This window comes from Vicugna pacos, chromosome 9 (assembly GCF_048564905.1).
Source record: "Vicugna pacos chromosome 9, VicPac4, whole genome shotgun sequence".
In the NCBI taxonomy this organism is placed as follows: Eukaryota; Metazoa; Chordata; class Mammalia; order Artiodactyla; family Camelidae; genus Vicugna; species Vicugna pacos.
The window spans coordinates 4,701,973-4,729,110 of NC_132995.1; the positions used below are offsets into that span (position 1 = coordinate 4,701,973).

Sequence of the window (27,138 nt, forward strand, 5' to 3'; positions counted from 1 at the left end):
CTTGGCTCCAGTCACACTGGCCTTCCTGCTGGTCCCAGAGCACACTGCATATACCTGCCTCAGGACCTCTGCACTTGCTTCCTCTGCCTGGAATATTACTCCTCAGTTATCAACAGGGCCTGCTCCCTCTATTCACATCTCTGCTTAAACATCAGCTTCTCAGTAAGGCTCTCCCTAGCCACTCTACCTAAAATGGTAACACTCTCCTGTCCTCCCCATCTCTGCTTTATTTTTCTCCATCGTGCTCAAAACTATCCATCATCTTCTGCACTGTACTTGGTTCTTGTCTACCTCCACAACAAAGTCAGGGCAGACTTTTGCCTGTTTTTGGTGGGCCCCCCCCACTGCTGTTTCCCCATCACCCAGATCAATCCCTAACACACATCTGGCACTCCTTGCTGAATGAATAGTTCCCCTTCAGACTTCAATGCGATATGAGTAACAAACAAAGAGAAAATTAAATTACCTGAAAATATTAAAAAAAAAAAAAAGATGGCACTTCAGCCCCATCCTCAAACTCCCAACATTTTCCCTTTCAACGTCCACCTCCAACTGCAGCGACTATGGTATCAGAATAACAGCTTCCCAAAGACATCCATATCCTGGCTCCTGAAACCTGTATGTCACCTCACATGGCAAAAGGCACTTGGCAGATGTGATCAAAGTTAAGAACCCTCAGATGCAGAGATTAGCCTCAATTACCCAGCTGGACCCAATCAAATCACATAGGTCCTTACAATCAGAGATCTCTTCCTGGCTGGTCAGAGGGAGATATGACCACAGGAGAATGGTCACAGAGATGCAACACTGCTGGCTTTGACAGACAGAGGGGCCACAAGCCAAGAAGTGCAGGCAGCCTCCAGAACCTGGAAAAGGCAAAGAAATGGATTCTTCTCTAGAGCCTCCAGAAAGGAATATAACCTTGCCCTCACTGTGATTTTAGCCCAGTGAGACTACGTCAGACTACTGACCTCCAGAACTGTAGGATAATAAATCTGTGTTCTCTTAAGCTACCACGTTTGCCTCAGGACTTTCCCATAGACAGCTTTGCTCAATCTCATCACAATGGATGTTTCAGGTGGATAACTCTTTGCTGTGGGGGCTGTCCTATGCATTGTAGGTTTAGCAGATCCCTGACCTCTGCTCCCTAAATGACAGTGGCATGTCCCCAGTGGTGACAACCAAAAATGTCTCCACATATTGGCAATGTCCTTTGGCAGACAAAAATCACCCTGGGTTGAGAACTACTGCCATTACCTGCCTGCACTCTTTCTGGAAGGCTCCTCTCCAACTTCTTCTGGTCTTGCGTTAAACTCTGCATCCTCAGAGGGGCCTTCCTTGACTGACCCACTTAAAATGAGTCTTCCCCACCCAACTCTGTGCTTGCTGCGGCCTCTGCCCAGAAAGGCTCAGGCTCCTTCCCTTGCCTCCTCCAGATCTTTGTTCAAACATCACCTTCCCAGCAAGGCCTTCCCTGACCACTCTGAAACCACAGCCTCTCCCCAATCCTTTATTTTTCTCCACAATACTTGTCCCCATCTAACACACTTCATATTTTCCTTCTTGTCTTCTTTATTGTCTGTCTCCCGTCTCTACATCAGAAGCTCCACAAGGCCAGAAGGTTTTGTCTGCCTTGATCCCTATTGTAAACCTGTGCCTAGAACAGTGCCCGACACAGAGCAGAGGCCCAGTAATATTTACTTATTCATTATCACATCTTGTTTCCTGCCCATGTCTCACACGTGTTAATAATGTATTTGGTTCTGTCTCAATCTGTCTCTTGTATAACAACTGGTGTCACCATTATATCCTCAGCACCACACCTGATATGTGTCAGGTGTTTACTGAACAAATGAAGTCATACAACAGCCCAGTGAACTAGGTAATCACCTCCACTGGAGAGCACAGGAAACCAAGGCTTGGAAAGATCAACTAACCTGCCCACCTGAATCAACAAGAAGTGGAAGAGCCAGGAGTACAGCCGCAGCCTGTCTGACTCCAGATCAAATGATACTGCCAGAACCTCCGACGCTGGACCAGTGCAAGCTGCTCAATTTTTTAAGTGGGGAAATTAAGGCCCAAAGGAACTCTTCAATCACCACTCCCAATAATTAAAGCTAACATTTACTGGGCCCTTACAACAGGCCGGGCGCCCTTCTGTACTACTTGCACTATTTACTCGTTCAGTCCCTCACAACCACCCAAAGAGGCCAGGACTATTACTGGCCCACACTTTATGGAAAACAGGTCCAGATCCGTGAAGTAATCTGCACAAGGTCACTGGGCGGGTGAGACGTGGGGCTGAGGCCGGAAAACCCTCGAGTCCTACCTCTTCTAAAACCCTCGCCAGCCGGGCCCAGTCACCTGAGCCAACGTATCCCACTCATCAGAAATGTTAGCCAGCTTAGCAAACTGCGAACGGGGCCATCCCAGAGCGGGGCGACTTTCCACCTCGTTAATTCGCTCCTCAATTGAGCGCAGTCCTAGGGACTGTTTACGCCCCTCCCCCACTTCGAGGGTCTACACCAAAATTGGAAGGGGAGGGAAAACAGGAATTGGAAAAGCAGGCTTCACTTCCCTTCAGGGATTTTACCCCACAGCGCTGAGCCTCAGCCGCTGAAACCCAGAAAGGCAAAAACCTACGGGGGTCCCCATCAACGTGGCGGCCCCTCCCCCACTAGGAGCAAAGCACGCGCCCACCTCGTCCCCAAGGGGCCCTTCAGGGGCCGCCACCAATCACCGAGCCCTCCCCTCGCCTCCCCAACCCGGTCGGCCGACCCCCTCCCCGGGCGCGGCCGCCGAAGCCCCGGGCCGCCACACGCTCTAGGCAGGACCGGGACCCTCCAAGCTCGCCCTCGCTCCCGCCCTCCCGAATGCCGGGACACCCAATCCCGGGCGCCGTCTCATCGAGTCCAGGCACCCGGAAAGATGAGAGAAGAGCGCTGATTGGCCGCCCGTCCCTTCCGCCACTCCCAGAGAACACTGAACCTTCTCCGCGAGGGACGCCAGTGCTCCCAGGTCCCCCTCCCCGTCGTCCCCAGGTGCCCTGGAGCCCCCGGACCTGAACATCCTCGTTGCGAAGCTCGTCTATGAGCACCGCGATGGGGTAGAGCGAGTCGTCGCCGTCGGCCGCCGCCATCTTGGCTCCGTGCAGTTCCTGTCAGCCTGCGGCCAGGGCCGTGCTAAAAACGGGACAGGGAGGGGCTGAGCCAGGAGGAGGAAAGGAGGACGCGGGGGCGCCCGAACCACTTTACAGGGGTTGTCCTACAGTCATTGGCCGCGCTCTGCTGGGCCAAGCCTGCGTTTCTTTGGTCCGGACAAATGAAGACCCGCCCACTGCCCATTTGCCATTGGTCGAAGGGACGAGATTAAGCTCGCCGAGTCTAGGAGATGGAGAGGAGGAAACGGAAGCACGCGGTATCTTAGCGACCAATATTGTACCCGCCTACGTCGCCGCTAACGACGGTCTTGACGAGCAGCTGTTCCTAGCCAATGAAGGGCAGGATTGGAAGGAGGAGAAGACTGCCCTTCTCCGAGTCCTGGAGAAAGCTTCTGCGCGTGCGTGGGTAGGGATGCATGAGGTCATGTAGGGACCAGAACAATCTGCGGGTTTTGGCTTGTGAGGCACTAACCTCTCTCGCTGGCGGGCGGAGTCCCAGAGTCTTTGTGCGGGCGGAGGAGGGAGTGAGTCTCTGATTTATGCCTTATCATGCGGAGGCCCAGAGAAGGGTGGCGACTTGCCTTACTCTCTGGATAAAACCCAAACCCCGCAGGCTGGTATGTGGATCTGATTCCTGAATCCTCGCTAGGAACGTCTCCCACCTGCCCTTGTTACTCTTAATCAGTTGAGGAAAATTATCTGCCTGAGCACATCATGCCTCTTCATGCCAGCAAGCTTTTGCCCAAACCATACCTTCTATTTGGAGAGCAGTTGCTGTTAAATTGTCTGATCGCTACATAAATGTCTCCCCTTCCCTGTCCCTCTTTCTGCTCCGTCCTCAAGCCCCCAGAGCTACATAACCCCACTCAGTCTCTGTCTCTTTCTCTCCTCTCAAAATTTCTGTCCCTGGAGCTGCTGCTGTGGCTCTGCTTTAGCATCTGTCTCTTGCCATAGAGTGAGAGCACCGTTGAGTCTGACTCATCTCTGTTCGTAGCCTCACTCAACACAGCCCCTTCACCTGAGATCTCAGGGGGGATGGGGAGGCCTGGGATGCCCCTTCCCCCTTTATTGTGCCACTTCAAGGGCACAGCTGAGCTAGGACTCCTGGACAGGAACAAGCGTCTTTCCCAAAGACCCCTATCCACTCCACTTAGGAAACTACTCCCTATAAAAGGGGTGGGGCAGGGATTGCTTTGCATATTTAAATCCTTGCCCTCCTTATTCCCATGGTCCTCCCCTCACCCCAACCCGACCAGCCCACTGAGGCCATGGGCCTTAAATATCTTGAAATTTTATTTGTCAATTATACCTCAATAAAGCGTCCCCTAGCCCCCAAGGGGGAAAAAAAAGAGTCCCAAGTGTGTCATGCAGAGCAAATCCCACAGATGCAATCAGCAGCTTGATTCTGGTCAGACTCTTCAAAGAGCAGGCCCTACCCATGAGCATCTAAATGAGTGACCCAGACAGTTCTCTCAGCACTGCAATTTGCTTCCACAGTTCACATCGTAAAAGAGGGATGTTCTTAATCTAACAGCCCACAGTTTCCCAAGTGACATATGAAACAGCGAGACCACTGGCAGCAGTCCAGAGACCCGATATCTGACCAGTAATGGGAACAACCACACACTTGGTGCAGAGCCAGCACTAAACAGCCACAGTGGCCCAGGGGACACCACTAGGTTTCAGCCTACCTAAACCAGCAGTGAGCCAGCGCTGTGCACTTAGGGAAATCACAGAGCATTGAGGGTTCGTAGTGCCAGTGACTTGGGCTATAGTCTAGAGCTTAAAATCTCCCCGGAAAGGAATAGGTACCACCTCTTCTCGTAAAGCCAGGATGTTGCTGGAGCCAGTCTGGCTTCATTCTCAAGTAAGTGCTTTCCATCAGATACAGGACTTAGGGGGCCCTTCCCACCTGGTTAGTAGTAGAATCCAAGTTAACTCACTCCTGAATTGTGTAGGCCCCCGACTGTGGGAACAAAGGATCAAACCTTGGGCTGGAATGGTAAACAAGTTATAAAAAGCTGCAGACTCAGAGGTGAGAAGGCTGGTTAGCCAAGGACGGGTAAGATCCCCAAAGGGGGGCAACTTAAGACAGGCACAGCCGCCTGAGTCCAAGAAGAATATTGTGAAGCAGCCGTTTCTCATACATTCTGCCCTGATAAGCTGTAAGTCTCGCTGGTGACAACACAAACATGATATACCAAAACATAAAGGGTCTTCTGACCTTGAGCCAGACGCTGCCTGTTAACCATTTCCCTTGTCATTCTTCTTTGCTATATAAGACTGTGTAACTTAATAAAGCTTCAGAGTAGCCATCAGCTCTCTCCACATACGGTGTGTATGTGTACGTGGTATCACGACACCGACAAATTGGAATATCAAGCCAGAGACTCACAAGGCTTCTATAGATCAGAGGTCAGTTTTGAGAAGCACTCACTAGCAAACTGATCATTGCTTTCTGAAAGCAGTTGTGTCAGGGTGGCTCTGAGTTCATAAACCCGTGGGGGCTTTTAGGTGGTGGCTACATCCCTTTGCCAGAGGCTGTAACTGATAAAATCATCAGTCACAGGGACTGTGCTGTCTCTCGTGTCCCAGGAGTCTACTAAGGGCTGGGCTGCTTCAGGTGATGGGGAGTCAGAGACGACAGTTTCCCCTTCACTGCTGGAGGGACTGAGCATCGTCAACTGCCCATAGAGTCCCCATAAACTTTCACTGGGAAACAGGACTTGAATTTGGTCAGGTTATATGTCAGCCACCCCACCTGGCAGAGATGTGATGATGTGTTAGGACTGTGGAGACTGAGGCCTCTGACTTGCCAACAAAGAGAATATCATGTATGTGATGAAAAAGTTGTACATCAGAGGTTAGTGGCCCTTTACCTAAATCCTTGCCCACCCTCTGGTGGCAAGTATAAAGGTGGTTTGTCTAATACTTGACTACATGCATCTAACACTTATTGGCACTCTCACCTCTGACAATTGTAGGACGGGGCAACATAAGCAGAGAACACAATTCCTACTATTTTCTGATGTAGGATGTTGAATTTTCCCAAAGGATCCTGCTGTGGTCTGCATCCCCTCAAAATTCATACATTGGAATTTAACCCTGTATATATACATATGCATATACATACACACACACACACACACACACACACACACACACACACACACACACACACTGGAATACTACTCAGCCATAAAAAAGAATGAAATAATGTCATTTGCAGCAACATGGATGGACCTGGAGATGATCATACTAAGTGAAGTAAGTTAGACAGAGAAACACAAACACCATATGATATCACTTATATGTGGAATCTAAAAAAGATACAAATGAATTTATTTATAAAACAGAAACAGACTTGCAGACATACACCATAAACTTACGGTTCCAGGGGGAAAGAGGGGGAGGGATAAATTGGGAGTTGGGGATTGACAGATACAAACTACTATGTACAGAATAGAGAAACAATAAGGTCCTACTGTACAGCACAGGGAATTATATTCAATAGCTTGCAGTAACCTGTAATGAGAAAGAGTATGAAAAAAGTATATGTATACCTGAATCACTATGCTGTACACAAGAAACTAATACAACATTGTAAATCAACTATACTTCAATTAAGAAAACATGATAATGGAAAAAAAAAACCCCTAACTCCCAAGGTGATGGTGTTAGAAGGTGAAGCCTTTGGGAGGTGATTAGGTCATGCGGGCAGAGCCCTTGTGAATGGGATTAAAGACCTTTAAATAGAGGCCTAAGGGAGCTCCCTTGCCCCCTTCTGCCTTGTGAAGATACAAGAAGTCGGCAGCCCAGAAGACGGCCCTCCCTGACCATGCTGGCACCCTGATCTCAGACTTCCAGCCTCTAGAACTCAGAGGTACCAGCTGATGTTTATAAGCCACCCAATCTGTGAGAGCCGCCCAAACAGACTGCGATAGGCCCCCAACTACCTCATCAAGTTAGCTTCCCTCTGCTATTGTGACAACGCACAAAGGCTGATCCTTGTCATCTCAGTCACTACCCCGTCCTTATTGCCGAGACTGGCAAGAAATGCGAAGGACCTAAGACTTTACCCCATTTGCCGATCAAGTTACCTTGCCAGTTCCATGGATGCTGGCCCGAGCCGTGAGCCGCCTGGGGCTGAGACAGAAGGTGTGATTATCCGTGGCACAACAGGCAGCAAGAACTTCCCATCAGCCGTCATTGCCCCCACAGGCCCCACGGCGGCCAGGCAAAGAGGGCCGGGGACGCTGCACGCAGCTGGGGTGGGGATGGCGGGGCTGGTGTCACAGCCGGAGAGCAGCATGCTGGAATCCCAGTCTCTTCAGGTGGGTTATAAGTATACGGACCAGCCTTTGCCTCGAGGAAGGCATTATCGTTTTTATATTTGTTAAGTAATGAATCCATCCTGGCCCCCAACACAGACATTACTGCCATCTTCTGAGGCTGTTACACAAAAATCCTTTCAAAGAAAGCCCTCCTACGCTGTTGGTGGGAATGCTGTTTGGTGCGGCCAATGTGGAAACGAGTATGGAGATTCCTCAAAACACTAAAAATAGACTTACCATATGATCCAGCAATCCCATCCTGGGCATATGGCCCAGAGGGAACTTTAATTTAAAAAGATACATGCACCTCAATGTTCACAGCAGCACTATTTACAATAGCCAAACATTGAAACAACCTAAATGTCCATCGATAGATGACTGGATAAAAAAGTTGTGGTGTATTTATACAATGGAATACTACTCAGCTATAAAAATAATAAAATAATGCCATTTGCAGCAACATGGATAGACCTGGAGATCATCATTCTAAGTGAAGTAAGCCAGAAAGATTAAGAAAAATACCATATGATATCACTTATACGTGGAATCTAAAAAAAAGACAAATGAACTTATTTACAAAACAAAAAATAGACTCACAGACATAGAAAACAAACTTATGGTTACTAGGGGGAGAAGAGGGGTGGGAAGGCATGAATTGGGAGTTTGAGATTTGCAGATACTAATTACTATATATAAAATAGGTAAACAACACATTTCTACTGTATAGAACAGGGAATTATATTCAATATCTCGTAGTAACCTATAATGAAAAAGAATATGAAAACAAATATACATATGTATATGTATGACTGAAACATTGTGTTGTACACCAGAAAGAGATACAATATTGTAAACTAACTATACTACAATTAAAAAAAAATCCTTTCAAAGTGGTCCAGGGCAGAAGCTAATACAAGACATGAAAAAAATTTTGAGAGGCTCACGGAGAATTCTCCCATTAAGGTATACAATTTTCTTCTAAGTTTGGGAATAACTGGGTAAAGGGATTCACTGAAGATTTGTGATACCATAACTGACCTTGGCTGTGTGGTGCTGCGGGGTTGTTAAAACCCTGAGGGAGGGACAAAGAGACAGATTTATCGAGAGACTTCATGAGTGAGGTGACATTAACCTGTGTGAGGGAGGAGGGTATGGCTCAGTGGTAGAGCACGTGCTTAGCATGCACGAGGTCCTGGGTTCAATCCCCAGTACCTCCATTAACTAAACAAACAAAACTGATTACCTTCCCCACTAAATAAATAAATAAAAATTTTAAAGAATTTTTTAATTAAAAAAAACTTGGGTGAACATTGAGTGGGGAGAGCAAATGAAAAAAAAGGTTAATGTCACAGATTCTGAACGAACTGAAATTTGGTAGCTTATCAGAAAAAAAATATATAGTCCATGAAGCACACATATAACAAGTCAATTCTGGATGGATTGCTGATCTAAGTTTTAAAGCTAAATAAAGTTTTAAAAATAAAACAGAGAGCATCTCAGTTGTCTTAGAACGTGGAAATATTTCATGAGCAGAATACTAAATATTTAGGAGGAAAGATCAAGTTACGTTAAAATTAAGACTCTCCTCATCAAGACAAACACACACACACACACACACACAGAGAGAGAGAGAGAGAGAATGACATAAAGAGAACCAAGAAAGACATCCCATCCTGTGGATATTTGGAACTATTATAAAACAATAAGAAAAACACAACACAATAGAAAAATTGATAAAAATAAACTACCACATACTTCAAAAAGAGTTTGCCCCATGGGGAGGATATAACTCAGTAGTAGAGCATGTGCATAGCATGCACGAGGTCCTGGGCTTAATCCCCAGTACCTCTATTAAAAAAAAAATATATATATATATATAATGTGTGTGGGGAAGTAATTATACATATATATATATTATACATACATACATATACATACATACACACACATATATGCGTGTATATATATATATATAATTACCTCCCCCCCAAAAAAGAAAAAGAGGTTACACAATAAATATAAATAAATAGGTGAAAATATGCTCAACTTACATGGTGAGGAAGTATAACCACTACTTGATACTATCACATACCAATCAGAAGTCTAAATTAAAAATGGGGGGAGGAGTCAAAGTGTTGACAAGGATGTGGGTAAACCAAGAATCTCCTACACTGCTGGTGGGTGTGAAAATCGGTACATTTCCCAAACCTCTTTGGCACTGTCTCTAAAAGGTAGATACAAATCTGTCACCCAACAATTCCATCATCACCTAGATAGCCAGCAGAAATGGGTATGTGCCTCATCAGGATATGTTCTCAGTTTTTCCGAGCACTATTCCTAATACTCCCAAACTGAAAACCACCCACATGTCACTGAACAGTGGAATGATTAAAGTAAGCGTTTCATATTCACATGGTAGAATCCTACACGGCAAGGCCAGCAAATGATCAGTAACAACACACAGCAATGAATTCAAAAACGACGTGAGGAATGACAAAAGCCACATATGAAAAAGTTAATGCTCTATTATTTCCTTTATTTAAAATGCAAAACCAGCTAAGGTGACTTCCCCTGTTAGCTGTCAGAGAAGTGGTTACCCTGAGGAACAATGACTGGGAGGGAGCTTCTGGGGCTCTGACAATATTTGATTTACTGATCTAGGTGCTGAATACAGAAATGGGTTCACCCTGAACTTTCATGCAGCTTTGCACTTATGACCTGTGCATTTGCTTTTAGATTTTTAAAAAGCATCTCACCAAGCAGAAAGATAGTATATGCTGTCAGAATGGCCATCACCAAAAAGACCGTAACTAACAAATGTCAGCAAGGCTGTGGAGAGAAGGGAACCCTCTCCGCTGTTGGTGGGAATGTAAATTGGTGCAGACACTGGAAAACAGTATGGAGGTTCCTCAAAAAACTAAAAATAATACTACAATATGACCCAGACATTTCCACTCCTGGGTATATATCTAAAGAAAATGCAAACACTACTTTAAAAATATACCTGCACCCCAGAGTTCTCAGCAGTGCTATTTACGATAGCCAAGACATGGAAAGCTAAATGTCCATCAACAGATGACTGGATAAAGAAGATGTGATATACACACATATGTACAATGGAATAGTACTCAGCCATAAAGAGAATGAATAACACCATTTGCAGCAACATGGATGGACCTAGAGACTATCATACTAAGTGAAGTAAGTAAGAGAGAGAAAGACAAGTATCATATAATATCACTTATATGTGAAATCTGGAAAAAGATTGATAAATTCTATTTACAAACCCAAACCAGACTCATAGACATAGAAAACAGGCTATGGTTACCAAAGGGGAAAGGGCAGGGAGGGATAAATTAGGGGCTGGGGATTAACAAACGCACATTGCTATATACCAAATGGATAAAAAAAATAAGGACCTATGATATAGTACAGGGAACTATATTCAACTTCTTGTAATAACATCTAATGGAAAACAATCTGAAAAGAAGAAATGTATGTATGTATATGTATAACTGAATCACTTTGCTGTACACCTGAAAATAATATTGTAAATCAACTATATTTCAATATAAAAAATTTTAAAAAGAAATACAAGCTACTATGTATTAAATAAATATGCTACAAGGATATATTGTACAACATAGGAAATACAGCCAATATTTTATAATAACTATAAATGGAGCATATCCTTTAAAAATTGTGAATCACTATGTTGTATACATAAAATATATATAATATCATAAATAACCAATACCACAATTTTAAAAAATTAACTTCAAAAAATAACAATAAAAAGTGGATAAAAGTAAATAAATAAACACATAAATAAGTAAATAAATAAATTCCCCTTTGGAGTCTTCTGGGAAAAAAATGATGGGATTCAGTGAATGGATTATTGTCTCAATGCATTTATATTGTAAAGGTGGGGTTCAATAGTATTAGATAAAATGACACTGTGATTTGCTTGTAAATCTATGCTGAAATTTCTAGGTTAAAAACTAACAAATAAGGAGTACACAACTTTCAAAGAAAAGATATTGAATATAATGCAGAATTATATTTAAAATTTAATAGAAAAGCTAATAGTTAAAATAAGAAAACAAACTCTATTGATACCCATGTGTGTCAATTACTATATTAAATTTAAGTAGACAAATTTTTTAATTAAAGCAGTTTTACTATGTTCATTGAATGTTTTCACAAGAGAGATGACCAAAGAATAGCATTAAAGTAGGAAAATGAAAAATACATTGTATGGAATTTTAACAAACAACTAGCATAGTAATATATCCCTCATAACATACACATTAAGACTGGTCAGTATCGTAATTAGTGCTACTATGAATTTTTCATATGGACAGGATTCAAATATACCGACTGAGAGAAAAACATGACTGACATTCTATGTATATGTATTTATATGTACACACATACATACACAGAGAACTTGCAAAGACATATACATCTGTACGTATGTGTGTGTCTATATGTTTTCTTCTTGCTTTGTGATATAATTTCTGGTAAATATTTAAGTGTCTTGTGTACGCTAAAAATATCAGTTTCTCTTTGTGGAACAAGGTTCAATCGAAATATACATTGGGTCAAAGTTATATTTTTGTTCTTCAAACTCTTGAATACTCCATACTTTGCATCAGCTTCTGAATGTAAATACAGAGAAAATAATATAAAAACATCTCCTAAAATTGGGTCAATGTCTACGTTCCTCCTTGAAAATCAAGAGGCCACAAACTCCACATAAACGAATGGATTATGTGTTTCCCGTTCAAATGACTCTTCTTGCAACGGTCTGAATTTAATGGAAGTTTCCAACATAACTAATTTCATCACTTTGGAGACATCAGCGTACACCTCCAATGCTCTCTCTTGACAAAATGCCTAAGTCATCTTCACAAAAGACACAAAAATCTGCTCTCTACAGATCCAAGTTCCACGCAATTCACCTCTTTTTCCATTGTCACAATCACCTGATGTTGTCAAAGATATGCTGAAATGGAATTCTGTGCTCTTTACCTCATTCTGGGTTACTCTGCCCATTTCTATCTGAAAATCTCTCAACATGCTATTCTCCCTACAAGAGGTCCTATTTCACATAAATGACGACTGGGTCTCTAAGGATAGAATGTTACCCAACTCAAGACTGACTCCCAGAAGTTTTCCTCATGACTGAATTTCCCCACCAACACCACTGTCTTCAGTTCCACTATGACCCGACATAGGCGGTTCCATATTAACGTAGCTTTTCTTAAGATTCCGTGCCTACTACACGTCTGGAAAATTTACTGTGGTAGAATTCCATTACACACTCATATACTTTGCCATAAAATCCAGATTTTTTTTTCAGGACCTGGTGTTGAATATTGCATAAATTCTGAAATCCTTCACTGCAGCACTAGTTTAAAAAAAAGCGATTACAATAGTATTACATGAAAATATGTAAATTATACAATATTTCATTACAATTACTATTACAACCTGCCTTACTTCAAAGAAGATGCTCTGTGTGTGTGTCCTGTTTCCCATCCTCTGGTAAGACACTCATAATTATACTTAGGACTCTGAGTGAACTGAATGAATTAGCAAACAATTGTAGTGCAAATAAATACAATTTACATCCTTCTCACAAGGTTAGGGGATTCTGCATGCTTTATCCGGCCAAAGCAGAGCCTGAAAATCCTGGAGTCACGACTGATGAGCAGAAAGGGGCTGACAGCTGGGAAACACACAATGATTATTGCAGAGATTTTCACACACAAAAAAATTAAGACTATTAAAAATAGCCAAAATAATATTCCATAGGTTGCCTTTTTGTTTTGCTCATGGTTTTCTTTGCTGTGCAAAAGCTTTTAAGTTTAACTAGGTGCCATTTGTTTGTTTTTGCTCTTATTTCTATTACCTGGGTAGACTGCCTTAGGAGAACATTGCTAAGATGTATGTTAGAGAATGTTTTGCCTATGTTTTCTTTTAGGGGTTTGAACATGTTGTGTCTTATATTTAACTCTTTAAGCCATTTTGAGTTTATTTTTGTGTATGGTGTGAGGGAGCATTCTAAGTTCATTGACTTACACGCTGCTATCCAGTTTTCCCAACACCACTTCCTGAAGAGCCTGTCTTTTCTCCATTGTATATTCCTGCCTACTTTGTCAAAGATGAATTGACCGTGGGCTTGTGGGCTTATTTCTGGGCTCTCTATTCTGATCCATTGATCAATATGTCTATTTTTATGCCAAGGCCATGCTGTTTTGATTACTGTAGCTCTCTAGTATTGTCTGAAGTTTGGGAAGGTTTTTTTCTCTTGGTTCATTCTTTTCTTTTGCTATTACTTTGGCAATTCTGGGTCTTTTGTGACTCATATAAATTTTTGGATTATTTCTTCTAATTCTGTGAAAAATGTCCTGGCTAATTTGATAGGGTTGCATTAAATCTGCAGATTGCCTTGTGCAGTACGGCCACTTTAAAAATACTGATTTTTCTAACCCAAAGACATGGTATATATTTCCATTTCTTTAAGTCATCTTGAATTCCTTAATCAATGTTTTGTAGTTCTCCATGTACAAGTCTTTCACCTACTTGGTCAGATTTATTCCTAAGTATTTTATTGCTTTGGATACCATTGTAAAACTTTCTTTCCTTTCTTTTCCTGCTATTTCATTGTCAGTGTAAAGAAATGCAGCTGATTTCTGTATGTTAATCTTGTATTCTGCTACCCTGCCAAATTCTTTTATCAGCCCTAATAGTGTTTCTGTGGAGCTTTTAGGGTTTTGTATATATAGTATCATGTCATCCACTTTTAGTGACAATTTTACTTCTTCTCTTCCAATTTGGATCCCTTTAATTTCTTTTTTCTTGCCTGATTGCTATGGCTAGGACTTCCAAGGCTATGTTGAATAGAAGCAGTGAGAGAGGTCATCCTTGTCTTGTTCCAGACTTTAGTGGGAAGATTTTCAGTTTTTTACCTTTGAGTATTATGCTGGCTGTGCGTTTGTCATAACTAGGTTTTATTATGTTGAGATAAATTCCCTGTATACTAACTTTGGTAAGAGCTTTATCATAAATGGGTGTTGAATTTTCTCAAAGGCTTTTTCTGCATCTATTGAGATGATCATGTTAATTTTGTGTTTCTTTTGTTCACGTGGTGTATCACATTGATTGATTTGCATATGTTGAACCACTCTTGTATCCCTGTGAGGAATCCAACTTGATCATGATGTATGATCTTTTTTATGTTCTGTTGGATTCTGTTTACTATTACTTTGTTGAGAACACTTGCTTGTATGTTTATCAATCATATTGGCGTGTCATTTTCCTTTTAGGTAGTGTATCTTGTTTTGGTATCAGGTTGATGATGGCTTCACAGGATGAGTTTATCAGTACTCTCTTCTTTTCAATCACTTGAAGAGTTTGAGAAGGATCAGTATGAGTTCTTTGTATATTTGGCATCTCGTATTTCTGGCATGTTGGTTGTAATTTCTCCATTTTCCTTTCTTATTTTGTTTATTCGTGTTCTCTCTCATTTACTCTTGGTGAATCTGGCTAGAGGCTTGTCAATTTTATTTACTCTGCCAAAAAACCACCTGTTGGTTTGATTGACTGTTTCTATTGTTTTTTTACCTCTATTTCCTTCCAGATCTTTATTATTTCCTTCCTTCTGTTGACTTTAGGTTTTCTTTGCTCTTCTCTTTACAATTCTTTTTGTTGGTAGGTTAGGTTGTTTTGAGATTGTTCTTGTTTTTTCAGGAAGGCCTGTATCACGATCAGATTCCCTCCTAGGACCGCTTTTGCTGCATCCCATAGATTTTCTGTGTTTGTGTTTCTATCCATTTTGTATCTCTATGGTTGATTTCTACTTTCATGGCATTGTGGTGAGAAAAGATGCTTGAAATAATTTCTATCCTCTTACATTTGTTGAGGCTTCTTTTGTGTCTCAGCATATAATCTATCCTATAGAATGTTCCACATGCACTTGAAAAGAACGTAGTCTCTTTCGGGGGAGATGTAACGTCCTAGAAAATCCAACTGTTCTATTGTGCCAATTAATATCTTTGTTGGATGATTGATTTTCTGTCTGGAAGATATGTCCAATGATGTTAATGGGATGTTAAAGTCTCCTATTGTGATTGTGTTCTCATCAATTTCTCCCTTTATGGGTTAGTATTTGCTTTATGAATTTAGGTGTTTCTATATTGGGTGCATATATGTTAATGAGGGTAATGTCGTCATCTTATATTGTTCATTTAATCATTATATAGTGTCCTTCCTTACCTCTCGTTATGGACTTTGTTTTAAAGTCCATTTTGTGTGATATCAGTATTGCTACTCCTACTGTCCTGTAATTTCCATTTTCATGAAATATTTTTTTCTTCCTTTCACTTTCAATCTATGAGTGTCCCTACCCCTAAAGTGGGTATCTTCTATGCAGCATTTTGTAGGCTCTTGTATTATTACCCAATCTACCACTCTATGTCTTTTGATTGAAACATTTAGTCCACTGATGTTAACAGCAATTATTGATAGAGTGTGTTTACTGCCATTTTTAACTTAGTTTTCCAGTTGATTTGGTATTTCTTCTTTGTTCCTTTGTTTGTTTGTTTCTCTTATTGTGGTTTGATAATTTTCTTTTGTATCATCTTGGTTTCTTTTTGGTTTTTGTGACTTTATTGTATGCTTTTGATTTGTAGTTACCCTGTTTTTTAAGTATCTTAACCCATTACTCTATCTGCTTCCTTTAAACTGATAGTTACATTAGCTCAAACACATCCTAAAAAGAACCATAAAAAGAAAAAAATATATATATTTCCTTGCTGGACTCTCCCAGCTTTAATCATTTTGATGTCCTCTTTTACATCTTCTATTGCAACTCATTCTAATTATCACATTTCCAATTATGGTATTGTCCTTTTTGTAGGGTTCTGCTTGTTTTCTATTGAGAATAAACCTTTACAATTTTTTTAGCATAAGTTTAGTATTGCTGAATTCTTTAGTTTTTGCTTGTCTGTGAAATTTGTTATCTCTCCTTCTATTCCAAAGGACAGTCTTGCTCGATGGAATATCCTAGATTGAAGCTTTTTCACTTTCAGGACTTTGTATATATCTTAACACTCCCTTATGACCTCAATGTTTGTGTTGAGAAATCAGCTGAAAGCCTGATGGGGCTTCCCTACAAACTATATCTTTGTAGCCAACATATGGACACAAAATTAGTTATTGAAAGATGAATGGATAAAGAATACATGGTATGTATATATACATTATACATATGAAATATATATACACCCAATAAAATGCTATTAAGCCATTAAAAAGAATGAACTGTTGCCATTCATAACAACATAGATATACTTGGAGGATACTATGATTAGTGAAATAAATCAGACAGAGAAAGACAAACACTATATGATCTCACTTATACATGGACTATAAAACAACAAACTAGTGAATATAAACAAAAAGAAACAGAGTAACAGATATAGAAAACACACTACTATGTATAAAAGAAAGAAGCTACACAGATATATTGTACAGCACAGGAAATATAGCCAATATTTTCCAATAACTACAAATGGAGTTTAATGTTTTAAAATTGTGTATCACTATGGTATATACCTGAAATATATATAATATTATAAGTCAATTATATCCTAAATTTTAAAAATCAAATTTGAAAAGAAAACTAAAAGTGAACACAAAAGTAAATTTAAAAATTAACAAATAAGTATGTAAATAAATTTCTCGGTGGTGAGTTCTGGGAGAAGAAGATGGGATACAGTGAGTGTATTATTCTCACCATTCCTTATATTATAAAAGGGGTTTAACAGTATTCAAGAAATGATACTGTGACTCACCTTTAAATGTATCATGGAATTTATAGGTAAAAGCTAACAAATAATGAGTGTAAAATTTTAAAAGGAAAGATATCAATTATAATATAGAATTATAGTTAAAAATTAATAGAAAAACTGACATGGGTCAAGTAAGAAAATAAACTCCATGGATACCAAAATGTATCCATTTTTATATTAAATTGAAATACACAAATTTTTAACCAAAATTTTTTATGATGTTCATTGAATGTTATTTCAAGAGGGATGGCAAAATAATATACTTGAATTAGGAAAATGAAAAAATGTGTTATGGAATTTTAACAGACAACTAGCAAAGAAATACACTCTTCAAGTAATATTCACTTTAAGATGTGTCAACACTATAATTAGAGCTATTTAAAAATTTTCATAATGTCAAACATTCAAATATATTCAAAGCTGTATAATAAACATGATTGGTTTTGTATATATATATGTGAATATGGATACGTTTACATACACACAGATCACTGAGAGAGACACACACACATTTGTAGGTGTGTGTGTGTGTGTGTCTATAATTTCATCTTCTTGCTTAGTGATCTAGTTTGTGGTAAATATTCAAGTGTCTCATGTGAACTAAAAGTATTGGTTTCTCTTTGTGTTACAAGAGTCAGTCTAACTATCCATTGAGTCAAAAGAAATTTTTCTTTTTCACCTATTGAATTTTCAATCCTTGGCATTGGCTTCAGAAGGTAAATATAGGAAAAGCATAGAGAACTCTCTTAGAATTGAGATAATGTCCACTTTGCTTCTTCAAGATCATGAAGCCACGTTGCCACAAGAAAGAATGTATTCATGTTTCCCTTTCATATGGCACTGCCTGCAGTGCTCTAAATTTAATGAACGTCTCCATCACAAAAGAATTTCATCACACTGGAGACACAAGTGTGCACCTCTAAACCTCTTTCGTGACAATATGCCCAAGTCATCTTCACAAAAGAGAGAAAAATCTGCCTTCTGCAGATGCCATTCCATGTTACCCACAACGTTTTCAATTGTCACTATCAGCTGATGTTGTTGAAAAATATGCTAAAATGTAATTTTATGCTCTTCTTTGCCCCACTTCAGTTCACTCTGGCCATTTCTAACTGAAAATGTATACACATGCTCATCTCCCTATACAACATCATGTTTCACACAAATCACTGCCATCTCTCTAAGTGTAGAACTTTATCAAATGCAAGACTGACTCCCAAAAGCTTTCCTCAATGACTGAATTTCCCCTCCAGCACCACTGTCTTCAGTTCCGCAATGACCTGATACAGACTGTTCCATTTTAAACTACATTTTCTTAATATTCTGTGCCTACTTCATTTCTGACAAATTTGCTGTGATAGAATTCAGTTACACACTTACATACTTTGCTATAAAATCCAGATTTTTTTTCAGGACCTGATGTTTATTATTGCATGAATTTGGGACTCCTTCATTGCAAGCACTAGTGAAAAAGGCCATTACATAAGTATCACATGAGAAATATGGAAATTATGTAATTTTTCATTACATTTATTATTATAACCTGCCTTACTTCAAAGACGCTCTCTGTGTTCTGTTTACCATTGTCTGGTAAGCCACTCATATATTTACATAGGCCTCTGAGTGAATTGAGTGAATTACCAAACAAATGTAGCGCAATTAAGTACAATTTACATCCTTCTCACAAGGTTAGGGGATTCTGTATGCTTTATCCAGCCAAAGCAGAGCCTGAAAATCCTGGAGTCACGACTGATAGGCAGAAAGGGGCTGACAGCTGGGAAACACGCAATGATTATTGCAGAGGTTTTCAAGAAAAACAAATTAAGACTATTAAAAACAGCCAAAATGACATTACTGATGAAGGAAAGGGTGTTAAAGAAGATAAAGGTGCTCACCAGGAGAAGGATGGTTTTGGTGGCTCTGGTCTCAGGGGAGGATGTGGAGGAGATGTTGACCTTAAGGATGTTTTGCACCCTCTTCTTGTGCCTGTACAGGATGAAAACCGTGCAGCCACTGGCCAAAATCATAAGGACAAAACGTGAGACATCAGGGAAGGATATCAATGCTGCATATAATGACTCTGTGGTTGGATCAAGATGAACAGAAGAATAGAGTCCAAAACTTTTTCTGTTTGTGATGTTTGTGTTGCTCAAATTTCCACTCATATAGATAGGATAAATGACATTGATCAGCATGTTCACGATCCAGCACAGGGTAATTGGGGGGACAACTAACTTGAGAGCCTTCACTTTAAGCTCTGCCCACCTGGAGTTCCTGGGACTGATCGTGATGACCTGGAAGACACTCAACAGGCAGGTGGTGCCAATAGAAACTCCTCTGCCCACTCCACGAACATACGGGAAAAATCTGCATACAAAATCACCACTGAGGTGATGCCACCCAATATTTGTCATTGTATTGTGGAATCCGCTAGAGAACAGAACCAAGATGTTGCCTACAAGCAGGTTCTCGACAATCAAATCTATGGTCCTCAACGTATAGCCAGTGCAATAAAGGAAGAGATAAAGGTAAAGAAGAGAGAAATTCCCCAGGAGTCCGATTACAGTCTGTAATAAGAAGCTTGTTCTTAGTGCCAAATCCCTGGCATCCATCCTGTCAGGTCTCAATGACTGAGAGTTGTCTTCTGAGTTAGAGAATCTTGAGTGGGAATAGGAGGCGTGGACCACATGTACCTCACCAGGTGAAGTCCAACATTCTCCACTCACCAATAGTTCCTACTTTGAAATAATTATTTAACATTTGCCTGTCATGTCAATGCGTCCAAGGGTTGAATGTACAACCATTAAAGAACACGTGTAATGTATGAATCGCTGCTGTGAAAGCCACACAAACAGTGACTTCTTTCTTCCCCACCTATTATTCATGAGACAGACACTATTACATTCCTTACAAAGAGAGGACAGCAGAGGCAGAGAGGTTGAGATTTTCATCTAAATTCCCTCACAGAGTAGGGGCAGATGGTTACTGGGGATCTGAAGCTGGCTGGGCTGGTAACAATGATGTGTATTTCATACAGAATATACTACAATACTAGCTACCTCAGTTCCTCAGATAAACCAGATGCAAATTTAGTTTTGCTTTCAAACCGTGTAATTTCAATTTAGATTGTGTTATTTATTTTAAAATTTAGGTAATGACAGGTTTTAACTTATTTATGAGATTTATTCTATGGGCAATTATAAACTGTTTTTCTTTTGTTATTTATTTTTCTTTTTACTTGGAGACCCTAATTCTTTTTTTTTCCAGCTTCTTTTTCGGGGGGGAGGGTGAGGTTATTTAGATTTATTTATTTATAATTAAATGGAGGCACTAGGGATTGAACCATGGACCTCTGGCATGCTAAGCCCACACTCCACCACTGAGCTATACCCTCCTCCCAGGCAAAGATAAACTTTGAATCAAGCTGTAGAGACAGTCATAAAATGCAGACGCACCAACTGCAGCACAAAACAGCAGGTGCCTGCCCCATGACAACATGCACTTAATGAATGCAAGAATGGCTCAACATGAGGACGGCAACAGAAATACTCATTTACTCACATTCCAGGAATAAAAGTACAATGGCACAAGTCACAGAAACTCTGGGACAGGAATTTGCAGCAAAATGGAAGGACCTAGAGATGATAATATTTCGTGAAGTATTCAGCCAGAGAAAAGCCAAATTATCATATGATATCACTTATATGTACAATCTAAGCAAATGAGAAAAATTTTATTTATAAACCACAAACAGACTCATAAACATAGAAAACAAACTATGGTTACCAAAGGGGAAAGGTGGGGGGGATAAATTATGAGTTTGGGACTGACAGACAGACATTACTATATAAAATAGATGAAAAACTAGGCCCAGCTGTATAGCACAGGGAACTATATTCAATTTCTTACATATAATGGAAAAAATCTGAAAAAATACATAGTATATATAATAAATTTATATAAATTTTGTAATTAAAATCATATTACTAATTTATAAAAATATGTAATATATATATAACTGAATCACTCTGCTATACACCTGAAACTGACATTGGAAATCAACCACACTTCAATAAAAAATAACATTAAAAAAAAACTATGGGAGTGGAAACACTGATGCCTGACGAATAGTGCATGATAGAAACAAAATTATTAATAATTGCAGATCATTGTACACATGTATTTATTAATACCTGATTTAAATAAGAGTATTAGTAGTAAGGCAATATTTATGAAAGATATGAAAATACAACAAACATACAAAATGGAATGCTAAGGCAAGCAACTTGTGTATGGTATAAGACAAATAATATTTGCATTGGCATTATAATATTTCAAAGCAGCAGAAATATCACAAGATGCATTTGAGCCTAAAAATGGTACGTGAAATGCATAAAGCTCTATTTTTCCTAAATGCTGCTTCCCTAACTTTAAGTAGGAAGAGTTTCTCCATGATAAACTGAGACATAACAATTAAACCTATTAAGCACTTCATACACCCAGAGTTAGAGACAACATTTCTATTCCAGCAATGGCTGCCAGACATGCTTTTTCTGCCCAGGGTCAGACGACCCCTGTACACGCATCCTACTCTGTGTTACAAGTATGGAGGTATCACGGGCACACCTCTGACACGTGAAAATTATGTCTATGGTTTCTGTAAAGTAGATTGAACACCAGACTGACCTAGGAACTACAGACTTTAAGAATATTAAAAATCAGATTTCATTATGACTTGCATTAAACCACAGCAATCACTGTCAGCAAGGATTACACACATGACAATAGGAGCCATCGGGGTGGTGAGAGGTCTAGGACCACAGCCCTCTTCACTATCTCACTTCACGCCTCGGGATTTACTCCACCTTCCTTCATGGCTTTGGTCATAGACCTTGTTCACACGTAGGAGAGTCCCTTTGTCCAATATTCACTTACTCAGACTCCTGATATGAATCCTTCCTTTATAGACTCTGCCTCTACGATGAATACCAAGAAAACTCAGTGAATTTTCTGCTGCCTGGATGGTGGTCTCAGCGCGATGATCAAAGCCATCAGTAAGTGTACAAGAGGGGCAGCTAGACCCTGAGATATGAGCTGGTGATCCTGTGACCTCCCCTCCCCTCAGAGCTGCAATTATCACATCACCTACAGCAGCCCTCGCAGGAATGGGCTTGGGAGAGGTGATTACTTTTGAAAACTTTTTTTCCAGTTGCTAATTACAAAGGACGATTATAAGTTTCTAGCTAATATACCTTAAGAGACTATTGAAGTGTTTGTGACAGCCTCTTGCTTTTTCACGACCCCCGGAGGCAGACACTGGCTCACACGGAGGAAGCAGGAAGTACTTAGGTTTGACACGTAAGGGACTGGGAGCAAGTATGTGTCTCATTGGATGTTCCGCTCCTGAGAAATTCTACCCAAGAGAGTTCTTCTCTAATTTCATACAGCTGAGCTGCACCATCAATTAAGTTAAAAGCAAAGAAATGGAATTTGTCCAAGTATCTGAGGAAGATTTCAAAAGAGACATGGGGCTGGGGAACAAATAAATTGGGAATTTGGGATTAGTGGATACAAACTATCATGTACAGAATAGATAAACAACAAGATCCTACTGTACAGCATAGGGAACTATATTCAATAGCCTGTAGTAACTTGTAATGAAAAGAACATGAAAAAGATTATGTATATATGTATGCATAACTGAATCACTACGCTCTACACCAGAAATCAACACAACATTGTAAGTCAACTATACTTCAGTTTTAAAAAAAGAGATACAAGTAACAAGAAAAACATGATGCCAATAATCTATATTGGATATCACTGCACCCATCTGCACAACTCAGTATAAGTCAATATGTAAAAGTGTTAGGAGAATAAACTTTACTGATTACTGACCCTCACTAGTGATAGGAAACATAAGGAGACTAATATCAGTAGAAGAAAGAGGGAAGGTTCTGAAAGAGTCCCTTGCAAATAAAAACACCAGGAACGGATAGTTTAACAGGGAGATTCTACTGTTCCTATAACTCTCAGATAAGCTGTCTAGAATGAGGTATTTTAGCTTTACTCAAGTACAGGTGGATCAGAGGCTATGTATCTGACACAGACACTAGAATTGGCTTTTTTTTTAATAATGGTGTGTATGTATGGAAGGTGACAAATCTGTACGTCAGGTTACAATGGGTGTATTCCGAAATTGCATGACTGTTCAAATGGCTACTGAGTGGTCAGGAGTTTGCCATGCTTTAGCGTATTTATTTGTATTTTCTCAACAAATGTCATGGTACAATTGTTTTTCTTGATGGTCTCTAAAATCATAGTACTTAAATTTAAGAACAAAAACAAAAATAGATAAGGCAGGAATCATATCCAGGACAGGTGAAGAGACAAATCTTTAAAAGCCAACCAGGGGAGGATATAGCTCAGTGTAGACTGCCTGCTTAGCACACATGAAGTCCTGGGTTTAATCTAGGGTACCGCCATTAAAAAAGTAAATAAACCTAATTACCTCTCTCCCCACAAAAAGACAATAAATAAATTTTACATTTTTTAAAAGTAAATAAATAAAAATAAACCTAATTACCTCCTTCCCCACAAAAAGACAATGTAAAACAAATATTTTAAAAATAAAAAATTAAAAGCCAATTAAAAGAAAGACCTCACTAGGGGTAGAGCTGTAACTAGATACACCTTTAAGATACAGGGCAACATACTGTATCAACTGTTCTGAATCACCTCCAAACATGTAAGAACTTCAAGGAAAGCTCTCAAGACATTTCAAAGACGCCAATCTGTCACTAATTATCTGAAATTTTACATCAATTCTGTCTCACCGGGCTGGTTCTCACTCACTCAACTTTTGTAGGGACACTCAAGAGAAGGGACAGCCTGAACAGAAGAGGTTTGCAAAGTGGATTGATGGGAACAGCAGGTAAGCTATTGAGGAACTGGGAGTTGGGGTGGGGAGTGTCACAGTATTGTTGCAGAAAAGGTGCTACAGCTCAGTTGTGACAGCAACCTGGATCCAGGCGAAAGACCAAGCAGCACTCGCCAGCGGGCCCAGAGGAGTTAACACTTCAAGTCCTGGATCCCGGCCGAAGGTTTATACAGGCCTTTTATAGGCTGCCAGTTTTACACTTTGCAACATCATATGCAACTAAAATACAACAGAAATTGACCAACCAGGAACAAGCTTTGTAGAAATAGACCAATCAGGAGTGAACTCCATGCAAATGAAGTAATACCAATGGACCAATAAGAAGTTAGGGAAGTGGACCAATCAGAAGTGAGAGTAATAACCAATCAGGAGTGGAGGAAATAACCAATCAGAAGTTAGCTCAGGAAACCAATAGAATTCTAGGTGTAAGTTAGCCGCTTTAGAGGCAAAGTGAGATAGAGCCTCTGGGCCAGGGAACCGGACGGTACTGAGAGGAAAGCAGCAGCCCTGCCGGTCTTTTTATGGGACTTACCGCCTCAATATGAAGCTCCTTCCAGTTATACAGGTAGGAAACACAAATCAAGGATTCCAAGGGATCCCCTCCCCAATCAGTAACTCTACAGATCTCCCAAAGCAACAACTCCCACTAGCTCACCAGTCACAGACAACAGTACACACGGCTCCCCAGTCCTGAGCATATCGTGCTGCCAACTCTGTTCACGGAACTTCATTCAATGACCTGCCCCAGTGATAGTCATAAACGTTGACTCGAGTACCCAGCAGTGACTCCTCCAAGCTCCTAATATCCCCTCAACGACTCAGTCACTGCCCCCTAATATCTCATCCTTGGTTCCCCAAACCTCCACATTATTAATAACCCACAGACTCTCCCAGAGCTGACCTCCAGACTTCCCAGTCACTAACCCTACAGTCCAGTCCTAGCAAAGGCCACGCAGACTGCCCCAGTTACCAGCTGTCACTGACTTCCCAGTGAGCAGCCTCACACACCTCCATCACATCTCCCCAGGCCCTGAGATTGGAACCCACAGGTCCCTCACGCCATCGCTGACCCCACACTCCATCCATCACTTAAGTATAGATTCGCCCAGTTAGCAACTTCACGCAGACTTCCCTCATCCCGTTTCAACAGACTTCGCGACTGCTGACCACACAAACCGCCTACGTCCAGCACACCCTCTCCCTGGACCCTCACACTCTCTCCGCGGACCCCCACGGGCCCTATCACTGATCCAACTCTGTCCCCGGCTTACCTGGGCTTCTCACAGTGCGGCTGGAACCACCGCCGGCTTCCACAGGCTACTTTCCAAAGCGGGTCGCCTGGCAACGCCGCAGCGGGCGCGCACCCACTGCGCAGGCTCAGTGACACCCTTGGGCCCTGAGGCGCTCCCGGTCACGTGACGAGGCTCCAGGGACCCGGACGCTGGGCGTTGGCGCCTCCAGGGGCAATATGGCGGCACCTCTGGCGCAGCCGTTTTTGAAGGTGTGCGGTCCAGAGAAGGAAGCCTCTTCTGCTGGACCTCTCAGCTCTGAAACCTCCATCTCCCCAGCTGCCATCAACAGTGCGTTACACGTGCCAACTCTAACAATGCAGAGCCATCTTCTTCCCTGTCAATCGTGTGGGACCAAGATTCAAGTGGCCGTGTCCGCTGCGTCTCCTGTCACAAGAGGGTGTGGGTCATGTTCACTGAGCACTTTTATCCTTAGCAGAGGTCAAGGGGCAGACTTTAGGAATGTTTTTGGTGGAAAAACCTTTAGAGAAAAAATAGTGTTTGGAGGAGCTGAGGGGGTGAAACCCAGTCTCCCTAAAACTGAGTTCCCCTACTGGGTTTATGATCAGTCTCTCTGTCCACAACTTTATTCCCTTTCTTGTCTCCTGATAAAAGACATTTTCATATACTGAGATATAAAGAAGTCATTCTGGCTTATACATGTGTTAACTTGAACTTCATGCTAATCAAAACAGCCTGTTTATGGCCTATCAGACATACACTGTACACCTGCTTTAATTTTTATAGAAAAAAAACACACTGACCGTAAGTAAAGAATGTTGATATTAAAATAAAGATTAAATGCCTATCTTACCAAGGATGCCAGTCCTGGTCCTCCTTCGATGATACGACTCTTTTTCCAGGTGCCAAGGCCATGCTGACTCACTGGATATGTGCTGTTTGTTTTTTTAAACCTTGAATAAATGTAATCCTGATTGGTTTAATGTTCTTTGTTCTGACAAGTATAAAACTGCTGAAAATCCTGTTTCTCCGGAGCCGTTTCTCAAGAGTAATCTGGAAAGTGGGCTTACAGGCTAGTCCTCGGTGTGGCTTAAATAAAACTTTTCTATTCTTATAGTTTATTGATTATTTTTTTCAATACCTCTCTGACCTAAATCCTGGACTAACTGAGCACTAATCAGAGTCAGATGACTGAGGTTGCTGTTGTGGACAACATCGTTATTAAAGGTAATAAAGGTAACATCCTTAAAAAGGTAAACAGTAATAAAATTGCTGTTGTAGATATTATTAACAAATAAACTCAAGTTGTTTCTCCAGGGCACGATGAACTCACAGACCCTTGAGCCATAGACCATCTAACCAGAGAACGTTAAAAACACAGTCTGACTCCTAAAACTACAATTAAGAAATGTTACAAAATGATGATTAATCTCAGTTTCTTTGTTCTTCACTCTTAAAACATCCCTAACTCAGACACCAATATGAAGTGGATCTGTGACTTGCCTCCCACTCCCTTGCTTGGTACCCTACAAATAAACAATTACTTTGCTGCAAACACCTGCTGTTAGAGTTTGGCTTTCGGCACCTCGGGCAC

General features: G+C 40.8%; 1 protein-coding gene, 1 long non-coding RNA gene and 1 other non-coding gene across 3 annotated transcripts in view; 2 read left to right on the top strand and 1 right to left on the bottom strand.

Annotated features, from left to right (window-relative positions):
* Positions 1–3,293, bottom strand: part of PPP2R1A (protein phosphatase 2 scaffold subunit Aalpha) — a 30,695-nt gene extending 27,402 nt beyond the window's left edge. Inside the window, exon 1 of the mRNA XM_072968509.1 lies at positions 3,062–3,293. Within this exon, the coding sequence (XP_072824610.1) occupies positions 3,062–3,139 (78 nt within the window). The 5' untranslated portion in view covers positions 3,140–3,293. The remainder of the gene's footprint in view (positions 1–3,061) is intronic.
* Positions 3,294–8,638: 5,345 nt separating this feature from the next.
* TRNAA-AGC (transfer RNA alanine (anticodon AGC)) lies at positions 8,639–8,711 on the top strand. Its single transcript has one exon. It is a non-coding gene; the product is annotated as a tRNA-Ala (tRNA).
* Positions 8,712–24,671: 15,960 nt separating this feature from the next.
* Positions 24,672–26,527, top strand: LOC140698356 (uncharacterized). The gene is made up of 2 exons (XR_012076105.1): positions 24,672–24,859; positions 25,445–26,527. It is a non-coding gene; the product is annotated as an uncharacterized lncRNA (long non-coding RNA).
* Positions 26,528–27,138: the final 611 nt, after the last annotated feature.